Below are 13,747 nucleotides of genomic sequence, written 5' to 3'. Positions count from 1 at the left end.
GCAAGCAGGCAATGGTTTCTAGTACTTTGTGTAATTGGATTAAGTCTTAAATTAGAGAAATACTGGGTGAGAACCAAGAGCAGCAGCAGCAGGAGGTACATAATCTGGTTACACAAAAGCATCAAGATGCTGCTGAGCTACCTCCAGCCTCCTGCTGTACATACCAACATGTGTGTTCCAGTTCAAAGGCAGCCCTGCCCCCGGCCAGCCCTGCCCCCGGCCAGCCCTGTCCCCGGCCCGGCCGCTGCAGCCTCCGCGGGCTGCTGCCAGCCAGCCGCTGCCCTCCGCCTCTGCCTGCTGCCAGGGATGGGGGGGGGGGGGGCACCGGACTTGCATAAGTGCCAAAAGGCTTGAATGAGTGCCAGCAGACTTCCACCAGTGCCAGCGGACTTGCACCAGTGCCACCAGCCTCCCACCAGCGGCACCAGCCTTGCCTCAGTGCCACCAGTGGCACCAGCCTTCCACCAGTGGCACCAGCCTTGCACCAGTGCCACCAGTGGCACCAGCCTCCCACCAGCGGCACCAGCCTTGCCTCAGTGCCACCAGCCTGCCACCAGTGGCACCAGCCTGCCACCAGTGGCACCAGCCTTGCACCAGTGCCACCAGCCTCCCACCAGCGGCACCAGCCTTGCCTCAGTGCCACCAGTGGCACCAGCCTTCCACCAGCGGCACCAGCCTTGCACCAGTGCCACCAGCCTCCCACCAGTGGCACCAGTGGCACCAGCCTCCCACCAGTGGCACCAGCCTTGCACAAGTGCAGATACTGGCTCTGCAGCCAGGTGAATACAGCTGACAGGTTGGATCTGTGCTCCCAAAGCACCAGCTCCTACAGCCACACAACACTGAGGCTGATAAGCAATTAATGACCACATCTGCATGATGGAGATGAAGCAAGATGCTCTTCATCTCCTGTCCTGCCCATGTGTTACAAGAAGCAGCTGAAGCCACAGGTTTCCTGCACTCCAACTCCAATATCCAAGGTTAGAGTCAGGCACTCAGCACACTTAGCAGCACGCAGTGCTTCGTACTCCTGCCTGGAGGATAAAATTCCCCTTCCCCAGCTACAGCAGGACATTTGTCCTGTAATAGTTCAGGTGATTCAAACCACCTGCAGATCAGCTTTCATCTGCCCAAGCCTGGCAGCAGGTTGATTTTTTCCTGCACGCTCATTTAAGTCAGCAGAGTATCAGGCTTCAAACAGACCAGGCTGGTGCCTGCAGCGCTCCTCCTCTCCCTGGGCATTGGGCTTGGGGTGCCACAGCCTGCAGAGACACAGCCTTTGTGAAACTGGATCCTACAGAGGGAAGATCTGAATCTGCTAATACACAGGCAAGTCTGAAAATATTTGTGACTGTCAGACCTCAGATCACTTCAACCCCTAAAGGTAACCTGGAGAAAACTCAAAGCTAGAATACTTCTCAGTATCTTGCTGAAGACCATGAAAATCTGAAAGCCTCCCCAGGAGAAAGCAGGGCCATGTTCTCTGCCTCCAAAGCTCCAAGGTCCCTGGGAGCTAGAGCTGAGCCTAGCTATGCTGAGCTGTAACTGGCACTGCACTTACTCACTAGCTGCTCTGCAATGCCACTGGTGGGTGCTGCATAAGGGATGGGAACAGATCAGTCGCCGCCAGTGGAAACCACCATGGACTCTCCTGAAGGCTGGAAGGAGGCAAATATGCCTTTCTCTAAGGCACAGACATTGCTCTGCTGTGAAATTCACTGGAAGGAACAAAAGAAAGCACAGGAACTTCAAATACCACATCTGCATAACCAGCCTCTCCAGCACACTGCTGTCACAAGCATGCAGGAAGCAAAAGGAATGCTGCAGCAACCCCCATGGAAGGGCTGTGCTCACACCTCTGCAACCAAAGCCATCTCGCAGTCCAAGGCCAGCTGGTGAAGGCTTTCCCCAACCAAACACTGCAGCCTTACAGTTCTTAGGTGGAAGGCTAGTGATGGGAAGAATCAGAAGAGCTTCCCAAGAACATGAGTAATGAAGAAGTTTCCAGATCCACATTAAGGATTTTCAGCTTTCCAGCATTTCCTGCTGTGAAGCCAGCAGAAGGCAAACCCAGCCCTTCAGTGTGACACCCATTTTAGCAAGGCTAGGTGCAGCTCCCGATTTAGCTGGCATTAAAAACCAGCTTTCTAGACCAAAACATCTCTGTTGTAATTAATTTCATTCCAGCACTTTGAGGGAGAGAACAAATGAACCCATTGTCCACAGCAGAAGAACAACAGTGCTCAATATCCCAGACAGAATGTTTCAGTGCTGCTGAGAACAGCTCCTGTTATGGCTAGAGGGAAAGCAAACCCTTCTCAGAGTGCTAACCTTTCATGTTTCACTACAATAAACAGAGGATGCTTTAAGCCACCTTGCATTCAATGCCAGTCACAAGGTGACTTCACTGATTCCTTAAAGAGTGAAGAGCTTGCATCCATGCCCACGACAGCAGCAAATGCCCAGGGTGGGATCTGCTCCCAAAAGCAGAATGCCACCAGCTCCTGTGCCCTGCAGGCAAAAAGGATGCAAGGGGAAGGGGCCAGGAGAAGCAAAGTGCTGAAAACACAGGCTGAAAAGCTTCTAAAAATGCCCTGGGGGAAGAACTCCAGAGCTGCACCAGTAAAACATGGGCTTAACTAAAAGTTCTGCTTTCAGTAAAAATGTGGCAAAAACGTCCTCCTTGAGGCCTGCTGTTAACCCTCCACAAGCTGTGCTGTGCTTCCCTCGGGCTCCGGCAGCACCGAGCAGCTCTGCCGTTCCAGCAAGACACAGCACACTGCTGAGCACAGAGCCCTTCACTCCTTTCCTCCATGGGCTCATGCAGGCCTGGCCTTTTGTTTCAGCTGAACTCTGCATGTCCTGCACTTACTTAGTTCACCTCTTCCACACCTTGTAAGCTTTCTGCCAAATCCCAGGCCCACGTCCACACCCCATGGTGAGCTGGAGAGCAGAACGCTGCTCCCTCCAAGTGGGTGGGGAGGCAGCAGAGGGGAAGTGCTCGCTGCAGATCAGATCAAACCCTTGCTTCTGTCAGACTGAAACACAGCACAGATTTACAACTACAGCAGAACATTCCTTCAGTGGAATTTAAAACAAATAACCTGGGAAAAGGGGAGATATTTAAGCTAGGACAGAACACCTACTCCTCAGGGCAGCTGAAGAGGGACTGCAGCTGATGATAAAAGCGTAAGTACAGCTCTGTCAGCTGTGCAGGTCAGCACACCATCTGTCCATCACCAACCCAGACCATTTAATCCACCATCTGCCTGTGAACATTAGAAGAAGCCAAGCTTAGATTTCATTAGGGCTGGTATAGCTTTCAAGTAAAATGTAGGTCTCAGATTTAGGTTAATACATTTTGTTTCTGAGAATAACCCAGATCCATACTGAGCAAGACCTCCAAACCACTGTGCTAGCTCTGCTTTTTATCCCCACTGCAAATGGTTACCAGATTAGGGGGGCTGTTTTCACTGATGCCCAGGCAATCTGTTCTATGTCAGGGTTAATTGTGGTTGCTTGTAGATGAAGAGTTCAAGAAACCCAGGACACCTGTATCTGCAAGTCAGCTGTATGAGGGAAGCTAAAAGCTTCTTCATGCCAAGTTCACCCAGAGTAAAACTCCAGAAGCAAGAGGATGCTTGCTCTGTGGACTTGGCCCAGACCTGATCCTGACAAATTATTCAGAACTAGAACACGTGGGGCAATCAGTCAAACTTCCCAGTGGCATAATCCACTGTCCCCAAAGCCAAGCTTTTACAGACCTTACATATCTGCTGCTTTGAGAAGCGGCCTGTGCCACAGCTGTGGAGCGGAGAGCTGGCCTGAGCCGTGTGCCTGGCACTGCACAGCTTGGGGAGTCACAGTGCTGAGGACATGCTGGTGAGCTGGGGTGACACCAAACACCTCTCCCAGGCAGAAGCACATATCAGCTGCAGAAAGTATTTCAGAACTCCAGCTTCCACCCAGGAGGAGGTCAGGAGGCACCACAGGATGAGCAAAGGCTGAGGCCAGCAGTGCCAAGGCAGAGCTCACAGCAAATCACCCCATGAGGTGCTGAGGGCACAGAACAGCACCAGCTGAAATCGTTCAAGACCCACTCCTGTATGCTAGTGTCCTGTCCTGGGGAGCTCAAGTTGGGCCTGCCAGAGCCCTCCCAACAATCCTCACCCTGTTGACTGCAGTCTGGACAGCACAGCACAGGGTATGGTCAGCCCCACAGCTTTATCTCCACTTACAAGAGCTTCTTTTGGGTGGTAAGAAAAAAGGAAAGGTCTGAAACGCAGGTCCTGCATCATGGATGCTCTCATACTGCAAACACTGTGCTGTAATATCACACAATAGCTCAGATTGGAAGGGACCTCTAAGATCCAACCCCCCTGCCACGGGCAGGGACAACTCTCAACTACACTCAGATGTTCAAGGCCACATCCAACCTGGCCTTGATCACCTCCAGGGAGGAGGCATACACAGGGTCTTTGGGCAACCTGTTCCAGAGTCTCACCACCCTCACACTGAAGAACTTCTTCCTCAGCTCCAGTCTAACTTTGCTTTCCCTCGGCTTCAAACCATTCCCCCTTGTCCTGTCTCTACACACCCTCATGAAAAGTCCCTCTGCAGCCTTCCTGCAGGCTCCCTTCAGGTACTGGAAGAGAATATTGTTAGAAGATGAAAAAATTCATCCCACAACCTCCCTAAATGTTGTCTTAAGCTCACCAAGTCCCTTGCAGATGTTACTGCTGTTGCACTGCAGCTGGAAACCATTTTCCAGTTCTCAGCCTTCACAAATTTGTGGCCAGTTTGTGGCTGCTTTGTAAAATGCAGATCCTCCCCAAGCCTCCTCACCTCCCTGAAGCGCTGGACAAACTGAGCCCCAGCCTAACTGCTTTAAGTCTCTATTGACCCAGCAGGATCTCCCTTCCTTTGAAAGCCCTTTGCTCCAAATGCCTCTTTCTCAGCCCCTGCCAAGTGAAGTCCCCCTGTGTCACAGGGTCCCAATGGTGGCAGTTGGGTGTGCTGGGCCAGATTAAAAAGCTGCAGTAATTTGTCCTAGGACAACACAGTAAGAACTGCTCCTGGAACTAGCAACTGAGGCAGAAAATCCAAGGACCCAATACAGCACAAATCCTCTCTGACAGGCTCCAAAGAGAGACTTCATCCAGCCCTTAGGGGTACTTGCCAGGTCGGACGAGGGGACAAGCCAGGTGTGCCCTGAAACCACACACTGTAGAGAGAGATGCTGGAAGATGGAGCTGGGACAACATTTACAAGACACCATCTTAACTCCTTGCTACAAAAAAGAGAAATACTCCAAATGAATTACCAAGAGGGCTCCCAGAAGGAACATCTTGTCTCCTGCCCAACTGTTGCCATGGCCACCAGCTCACTGCTGATCTAAACTAAAGCATGGAGAAGCAACAAGCCCATCCTTGCCCAGCCCAGCACCCCTGAGAGCCCCTGTCTGGCTGCTGGACAGCTCTTCTGCAGCTCAGGGGAGGACAGGGAGCCAAGCCAAGGGTGCCAGGACAAGCTGAGCACAGAGCAGCTGGTGGCTGCAGCACTGTACTCCTTTGGGCCTTGCACAGCTTCAGCTCTGGGGTGGTTTTCAAAGAAGGATGTAAGGAGATTTTGCTTGCTGAGGGAAAGGGCAAAGCTGAGAAGGCAGCAGAGATGCATAGCTGTGACAGGGTCTCCTTCCTACCCTCCCACCCTGCTCCAGCTCCCAAGACCATGCTGCTCACACACAGGCAGGCATGGGCAACCCAGAGCTGTGTTAGGTCATTCAGCAGCAGCAGGGAAGGTTACCACATCCAGACACTGCATTTATCTTCTTTCCAGCCATGGCAGCAGGGCCTGGGTAGACAGTGTCTGTACTCCCAGCACTCTGACTCAAGACCATTGTGCCTGTTCTTATCCATTTCCCACCCAACATGGCAGCACACTCTGCCTCCAGAAGAGATGGAGAAGATGCAGAAAGACAGATGGAGACAACCAGGAGAGGGAGGTGTTCTAAACCCATTCTCTACCTTTGTTAAAGCAGAAGAATCATTGACTAATAGTGTTGCCACTTCCAAGAGTAGACCCTGAAGTTACAATGTGCAAAGAGAAGTGATTTTTATACTGTCAGGCTTCAAGACAGTGGTAAAACTCACAATGAATCAAGCTTAAGTACCATGTGCCTGCCTGTCTGGGTGTACTTCCAGTGTCTGATATCGAGAGATGGGAAAAAAACCAAACTATCTTCTTAGGACTGTACTGATTCCACTCCACAGGCTTGCAGAAGGCTTTCTGGAATCATCCACATCAACAGATTTGCTACCACATGATGTCAGCAGCTCTACCCTCCCCAGCCACATCACAGGTTAACAGCAGCAGAAGCCCATCCCGTGCTAGGCAGAACACTCCAGACACAGCAGCGTCCTGCAGCTGGGGGAAAGCAAGCAGCTGGCTGCCTATCACAAGCTGAGTGGGTAAAAGAGCACTGCCCCAGGGAATGGCAGTGCCTACCAAAGAAGTGTCCTCCACCTGGACCCTTGTGGTTCATGCCTCTAACAGGACTTCTCCTCTAGCAGTTCGAGGGCTCAGGCTCATGCCCACACTGCTGTCAGGCCCAGCAAGGCAGCGGGGCAGGATCTGGGGCAGCCTGGTGTCTTCTGTCTCCTTTCAAAACAAACAGAGCATACACACTCCTTCTGTCCCAGCCAGTGAACCAGATGGGGTGTGACAGAGCTGCAGCTCTTCAGCATATTGCATGTTTCCAAGAAGCTGCTTTTCAGGAGAGCAGGCATCTGTGAGATGTTGTGAAGCACCGGCAGGGCAGTCCAGGTCAGAGCACAGGGCAACGTGCTCTGGATGAAAGGGTGAAGGCTAATTTCTACCATCTGAACATACTCCATTGATTAAACCTTAACAGGAGTGAGAATTAAGATGCAGAACTTTTTCATCTCTCTCTCAGCATTTCTGATGGGCCCTGAGGAGTCCACCCACAGATCCCTGTCTGCCGCAGGGGCCTTACCTGACAGTCGAAGTCCTGGAAGTTGCGAGCTGCGTTCTGTTAACAAAAACCAGAGAAGAGACAAACATTTAAACCAGTTCAGCCTTGTACCCCAGAACACCCCCAACACCATCAGCAACACCCCCCTGAGACCTCTGCTTCAGCACAGTCTGGCCTGACTGTAGCCAGGACAGCAGCCAAGTGTCAGACCCCTACAGGGCTGCTGGGTGCCGTCCTAAGGCTGCCAAGGCAGCCGGGAATGGAGAACATTGCAGCAGGGACAAGGCACACAGGAAGGAACCTGACCACGGCCAAGCTGGTTATGAGGTTGGGTCTTCTCTGGTCCACTTGAATGCAAAACTCTTGAGAGAATGCCATGGGGATCTCAGGTACTGAGCAGAAGGAAGGCAGCCATGCAGTCAGCTGCCCTGCAGCATCTCCCGTGAGCTTGGCGCCACCCGCAGCAAACGCAGCGCTGAGGCCAGGGTGCAGGGGAACTGGGCTCAGCTGCTCACAACTGACTTTTGCCAGAGGGTGACACCACACACAGAGGTGAGCACACATTTGGTGTGCTGCAAGCTCAGAGGTCTGCAGTACCTTGCCTGTATGCCCCTGTGCTTCACAGCGTCACCAGAGGCAGAGTGGGTTACAGCAGAGAGCTGTCAGCTGCTGCAGAAGGCTGAGCAAAACACTGAGACATTCTCTGTGTGTTAGGCACGGCACCTTGGTACTAAAATGACAGCTGGCACCACACATGCACAGCAGAAACACTCTAGACCTTTATTCTAGCTGGGCACCCTAACTCCTCTTGGTGTGTAAACAAATGGCCCTGTTTTGCTGCCACCTCAGCAGGAGCTCGGGGGGCTGCCTGCATTCCTCCCTCTCCGCTGCGGTGGAGATCTGCAAGCCTCTGAAGAACTGCCCTGGTGCCAGGTGCTGAGCTGTGCCAGTGCTCTGAATGTGATGTGACACAAAGCACCAACTCCTTCAGATGGAGGAAAGAAAGCACAAAGCAGCCCCTACTTAGTTTAGCTTTGGATCCTGAAGCTGGTTGAGGTTTCTGACAACTCTGTCAGTTCTCTTTCCCATCTCTGTTCAATGCAGACATCAGAGCTTTCTTGTCTCACAGTGACTTGAGGATCTCCAGAGGTCCCTCCCAATCCCTACTGTTCTGTGAGCCACCAGGCTGTGAAGAAGCTCCATTCAGTCATCCAGGGCCACAGTGCTGAAGGACTAGAGCAAAGCCTATGAAGAAATGAGTGCATTCTGTAGCCAGCACTGGGCTTGGCTGGTGCATGCTGGGTGAAGAAAAGGCTGATCTGAGCTGGTACTGAGGCAAGCACAAGGTGCCCAGAGCAGGGAGGAAAAGACACCAAGGACAAAGGTGTGCAACCACTGGCTTGTGGGCAGGGCACGGCGATGCAAGCAGCACTGGCACTGCCATGCCCTGGCTCCAGGTTATTGCATTTAACACACCAAATCCTGACTTTAAACCATTCACACATCCCCTTAACTTGGGCAACTTTAAGGCAAGCTCCTGGGGACCCTGAAGGTGTGAGAGCTGCACCTTGAAGGCAAGGAGCTGGCCAGAGTGACCCAAGCCAGGCTAAGGGCCAGCAGTTCACTCTCCTGAAGGAAGCAGCTGCCCTGCAGTACCTTTCATTGAGGCTGCATTAACAGGAGCCAAAGGTGCCAGAATATGGACCAGAGAGGACAAAAGTTTCCCTGGGGTGACTTTGCTGACCAGCCTACAGGAAGTACTTTCGCTCTTACACTCAATGGGCACAGCTGAAGTTGATTTTCTTTCCCAGTATGGAGTCAGTGCCTTCAGTGACCCTGAGTGAGGTGAACAAACACAATCCAAGGGATCCTGCTGCCCTGCACTTGCTGTCAGGCTGGAGGAGCAAACAAGCAGGAGCATTTGGATTCTTTTAAAGTCACACCTGCAACTGTTCACTGACTTGGGTCTGACACAAAGCCAGGACTCAGTGGTCTCCAGTGGCATTTCCTACAGCTCAGACAAGTGAACAAGCTATGACCCATTTTCATGTCACTGAGTGTTGAGGCAGCAGAGCTCCCTGGCTCTGCACAGCAGCCTTTGGGTCACACCTCCCCAGCAGCACCTTAAGAGTTTTACTGCACTATTTCTGGTCATTAATCCCTGCTGGCTCAAACTTCCACCTCAGAAGTGGGCTGGTCAGTAATGATCTCAGTGAGCTGCCAGCTTGGTACTGCTGGCCTCTGCTCAGCTGCACAGCACAGCATCTAAGGGCACCACAGCCACAAGCTCCACCAGCTCTGGGTGCATCATTTCAACCTTGAAAGCATTCCCAAGGGTAGCACCACAGAGGTGGTAGCTCCCCAAGGCACTGCTTCTGTTAGAGTGTAAAAAGCAGAGGCACAGCACACCTCCCACACAGTACTGAGGATGATTCTGGAGCCACTCTGGGTGTCTCTCCCCATTAACAGATACTTTCTGTAACTTCAAACCTGCACCAAGGCAACCAACCACCACCTGCAAGGGGCCTTCTGCTGCAGAACACCACAGGGCTGTTCAGGTGAGTGCTCTGTATTCACCCAGGTCACTGATGATGTTGAACAAGACTGGACCCAGCACTGACCCCTGGGGAACACCACTGGCCACAGGCCTCCAGCTAGACCCTGCCCCACTGACCACAGCCCTCTGAGCTCTGTCCTTCAGCCACTTCTCAATCCACCTCACTGTCACTCATCCAACCCACACCTCCTAAGCTTGGCTGTGAGGATGTCAGGGCACACAGGGCCCAAAGCCTTGCTGAAGTCCAGGGGCACAACACCCACTGCTCTCCCCTCATCTACCCATCTGGTCACCCCATCAGAGAAGGCCATCAAATGGTCAGGCATCATTTCCCCTGGGGAGTCCATGCTGACCACTGCTGATGAGCTGCTTTCCCTCCACACAGTCTTCCCTTCCTTCCTCCAGACTTTCTCTCTTACCTCCAGGGACTGGGCTTCCTCAGGGCTGTGCCTGAGCAGTAGAGCCTGAAGCAAAGCAGCCATTCAGTGCCTCCACCTTCTGTCTCCTCTCTCACCAGGACACCTCTCTCAGCAGCCCACATTTTGCCTGCTCTTCCTTTTCCTGCTGATGTCCCTTAAGGAGCCCTTCCTGCCAGATTTCATTCCAGGAGGGCTTCAGCTCTCCTCCTTGCATCCCCACACACTCTGGCAGTGTTCCCAGTGACCAGTCCCTTTCTCCACATTCTGGGAACCTCCTGCTTCTGTTTCAAGTTTGGCAGTAGCTCCTGGCTCACCCATGCAGGCCTCTTGCCTCCCTTGCATGAGTTCACCATGGGGATGACCAATCTCGAGCCTGGAGGAGGTGGTGCTGGATCCTGACCAGCTCTCTTTGCCCCTCTACCTTCTAGAGTCCCAATCCATGGGATTCTTCCAAGTGCATCTCTGAAGAGGTCAAAGTTGGTTCTCCTGAAGTCCAGGGTTGCAATCCTACTAACTACCCTGCTACTTCCTCACATGATCCTGAACCCCAGCATCTCATGGTCACTGTAGCTAAAGTTGCCTCCACCCTTCCCATCCCCAGCCAGCCATTCTTTGTTGGATAGCATGAGGCTCAGCACCTCTCTTTGCTGGGTCCTCCACTGCCTGTGTTAAAAAGTTATCATCAGTGTTCTGCAGGAAGTTCCTGCACTGTTTCTGCTTCACTCTGTTGCCTTTCCAGTAAACACCAGGGTGGCTGAAGTCCCCCACAAGAGTCAAGGCATGTGACTGCAAGGCTACTTGCAGCTGCCTGTAGAAGGCCTTGATTTCCTTTTCCTGATCAGGTGGCCTCTAGCAAACACCCACTGCAAGGTTCCCCACATCAGCCTGTCCCTCAGCTCCTACCTGCATCCTTTCAACCCCTCCTTCCCTCCCTAGGCAGAGCTCAACCCACTCCAGCTATGCACTCCCCCCTGCTGGTCTCTCTTACCAAGCCCATGGGCCAGCCACATGTGCCATCCCACCATGGCTGCAGGCAGATGAAGGCCTTCATCATCCACACCTCTTGTTCTTACTGCTTATTCCCCATGCTGTGTGCACTGGGGGCAGGCATTTCAGAGAGGAAGTTCAGTAAGGAGGTTTCTCTGTAGGAAGGCAAGGGGTTCCACCACAGGCACACACTGAGGTGTTGGCCTTCTAGGTCTCCTCTTGGAAGGCAGCTAAGGAACAGATTGGGGAAGTGGCTGTGCAGATGACACCACAGTGAGGACCTGATGGGACCTGACAAGGAGACTGCAGACTTACAAAGTGAAAACTCCTCTGTTTTGGCACCATTTGCTTCAGCAGCTCCTGCTTAGGTCAGCTCACTGAAGCAAGGGACATGTGTCCTCATGAACTCAAGCATGGGAAACTGCAGGAGAAGCAAGAGCAAGAGCTGGAGCACTGCAGTTAGGGAGCCTGTGCTGTAAACATTCACTTCTCACTCTGCAATCACAAACCCTTCCTGAAGTGTTTCTGGTTTGATCTGCTGCTCTCCATTGATTTTTCTCCCCCAAGACTCACTCTCCTTAGAAACATGTCAAAAGCTGCCCTTCAGGCTGTGGTGGAAGCCCAGCAGTCAGCAGCAGGCTGCAAGAGCAGGCAGCTGAGCTGCAGGAGTCAGCTCAATGATCAGATGTCCCAGACACTACACAGCTGTGCCAGCACACTACAGCAATGGGCAAAAGCCAAGCAGGGCAAACCAGAACAGAATTTCACCCATTTTGGGTGCAAGCACACAGTGAGTGCATGCAGTACCCCAGCCCTGTGGCAGCACATGCCAGCTCTTGATGTCAGCAAAGCAGTAGCAACTGTTTCACATGGCATCAGCCTTGGCTGGGAGGTAGGGGAAGTGACCACCTGCCCCCCCCCCCGAATGGTAGGGGCTGGAAAGGACCTCCAGAGATCATTGAATCCAACCCCCTTGCAAAACAGGACTGCTCAGGGCAGCTCACACAGGAACACATCCAGCTGGGGTTGGAATCTCTCCAGAGCAGAGACTCCACAATCTCTCTCAAGAGCCTGCTCCAGGGCTCCAGCACCCTCACACCAGAGTTTCTCCTCATGTTGGGATGGAATTTCCTGTGACTGAGTTTACATCCAGTGCCCCTCCTCCTGTCACCAGGCACCACTGCAGAGAGCCTGGCCCCATCCTTTTGACACCCACCCCTCATATTTATAGACATTGATCAGGTCCCCTCTCAGACTTCTCTTTTCCAGACTACAGAGCCCCAGGGCTCTCAGCCTTTCCTCATAAGATGCTCCACCCCCTTCATCACCCTTGTAGCCCTCCACTGAACTGTCTCCAGTAGTTCATTAACCACAACGTGCAGACAGAAGGTTCCAGATCTGGCTGGAATGGCTCATAATGGCTTCAGCACTCAAGTCTGTGGCAGGACTCATTGAGGCCAGGGCTTTCCCAAAGCCCAGATGGCTCTCCCCAGCCCATAGAAGATGGAGTGAAAGCCTTAACCAGCTGCTGCAGTGCAGGGATCTTCTAAAGGCTCAGCACTGCATGAATCTGGACTGCCTCAGACTGGCTCTGCAGACACTGACAGGAAATGGCTCTCATGACTAATCCAGGTAACCAAGGTCGTGGGGGGGTCACAACACAAAAGGGTAATTTAAGAAGAAAATGGGATGCATTCCAAGGTGTCTCTAACAAGCCTCAACTTTCATTAGAGGCTCTCCAGCTCCAGCAGGGCAGGAATGGTCTCACCTTCCCAGCTCTGTAAATCCTTGCTAACCCCTCAGCACAGGCACAGCACCCTGGGACCCCAAACCTACTTGAACTGAGGTGCTCTGTGTCCCCTGAGACTCTGGAAGGGTGGCTGGTGGTGGGTACCACAGTGGGTAAGCATTAACTGCTGTCAGTACTTGAGGTGCTTCCAGCTGTAACCAGATTCTGGCAACCAGGGCTCCCTTCACAGCCTCCAAGCCAGCCAGAGCAGACCTGAAGAGCAAAGATGCAGCAAGCTTTACCTTATCGTTGAGGAGTGGTTTGATCTCTGTCAGCTGAACATCCTGCAGCTCATCCATGGTGTTATGAATGGAGCCAACTAACCCTCAGACAGTGACTCTGAAACAAAGGCAGATTGTTAGAAACAGCAGGACAAAAACGTTAGCCACAGGAAGCCTGGAGCTCCCTCATTAGACTTGCAGATGCCCAAACTGAAGCCACAGGTTTGAAAGAAGCTGGTTCTTGGTGCAACACAGTGTCTGTGACTGCAGGGAGCAAGCAGCTGTGGCTGCACTGTCACTCCTGACCCTGCCACAGCCTTGCCTTGAAAGCTGCCCCTGAAAGCTCAGACCTACCTCTGAGGATTCAGGAGTGGTTTGGGCTGGAAGGGACCTTAAAGCTCATCCAGTTCCAAGACCTCTGCCATGGGCAGGGACACCTCCCACCAGCCCAGGTTGCTCAAGGCCTCATCCAGCCTGGCCCTGAACACCTCCAGGGAGGAGGCAGCCACAGCCTCCCTGGGCAACCTGTGCCAGAGTCTCCCCACCCTCACTGTCAAGAATTTCTTCCTCTTCTCCAGTCTCAATCTCCCCTCTCCCAGCTCAAAGCCATTGTTCCTCATCCTGACACTCCCAGCCCTTGTCCAAAGTCCCTCCCCAGCTCTTCTAGAGCTCCTTCAGGTACTGCAAGACTGCTCTGAGGTTTCCCTGGAGCCTTCTCTTCTCCAGGCTGAACAGCCCCAATTCTCCCAGCCTGTTCCCAGAGGGTTTCCAGCCCTCTGA

At 52.8% G+C, this 13,747-nt stretch overlaps 1 protein-coding gene across 2 annotated transcripts in view; it reads right to left on the bottom strand.

Moving 5' to 3' along the window:
- The window catches only part of NDRG3 (NDRG family member 3), a 65,071-nt gene that overhangs the window by 24,107 nt on the left and 27,217 nt on the right, over window positions 1-13,747 (bottom strand). For both annotated transcript variants that reach the window (XM_054173423.1, XM_054173424.1), the window contains exons 2-3: window positions 12,989-13,085; window positions 7,016-7,051 (exon numbers count right to left, since the gene is read on the bottom strand). In XM_054173423.1, coding sequence (XP_054029398.1) covers window positions 7,016-7,051; window positions 12,989-13,045 — 93 coding nt within the window. In that variant the 5' untranslated portion in view covers window positions 13,046-13,085. The remainder of the gene's footprint in view (window positions 1-7,015; window positions 7,052-12,988; window positions 13,086-13,747) is intronic.

The sequence above is a fragment of the Dryobates pubescens genome, chromosome 26, assembly GCF_014839835.1.
Source record: "Dryobates pubescens isolate bDryPub1 chromosome 26, bDryPub1.pri, whole genome shotgun sequence".
Classification (NCBI taxonomy): Eukaryota; Metazoa; Chordata; class Aves; order Piciformes; family Picidae; genus Dryobates; species Dryobates pubescens.
Note: the sequence above shows the minus strand (reverse complement) of the source record. Positions and strands in the feature narration are given on the sequence as shown.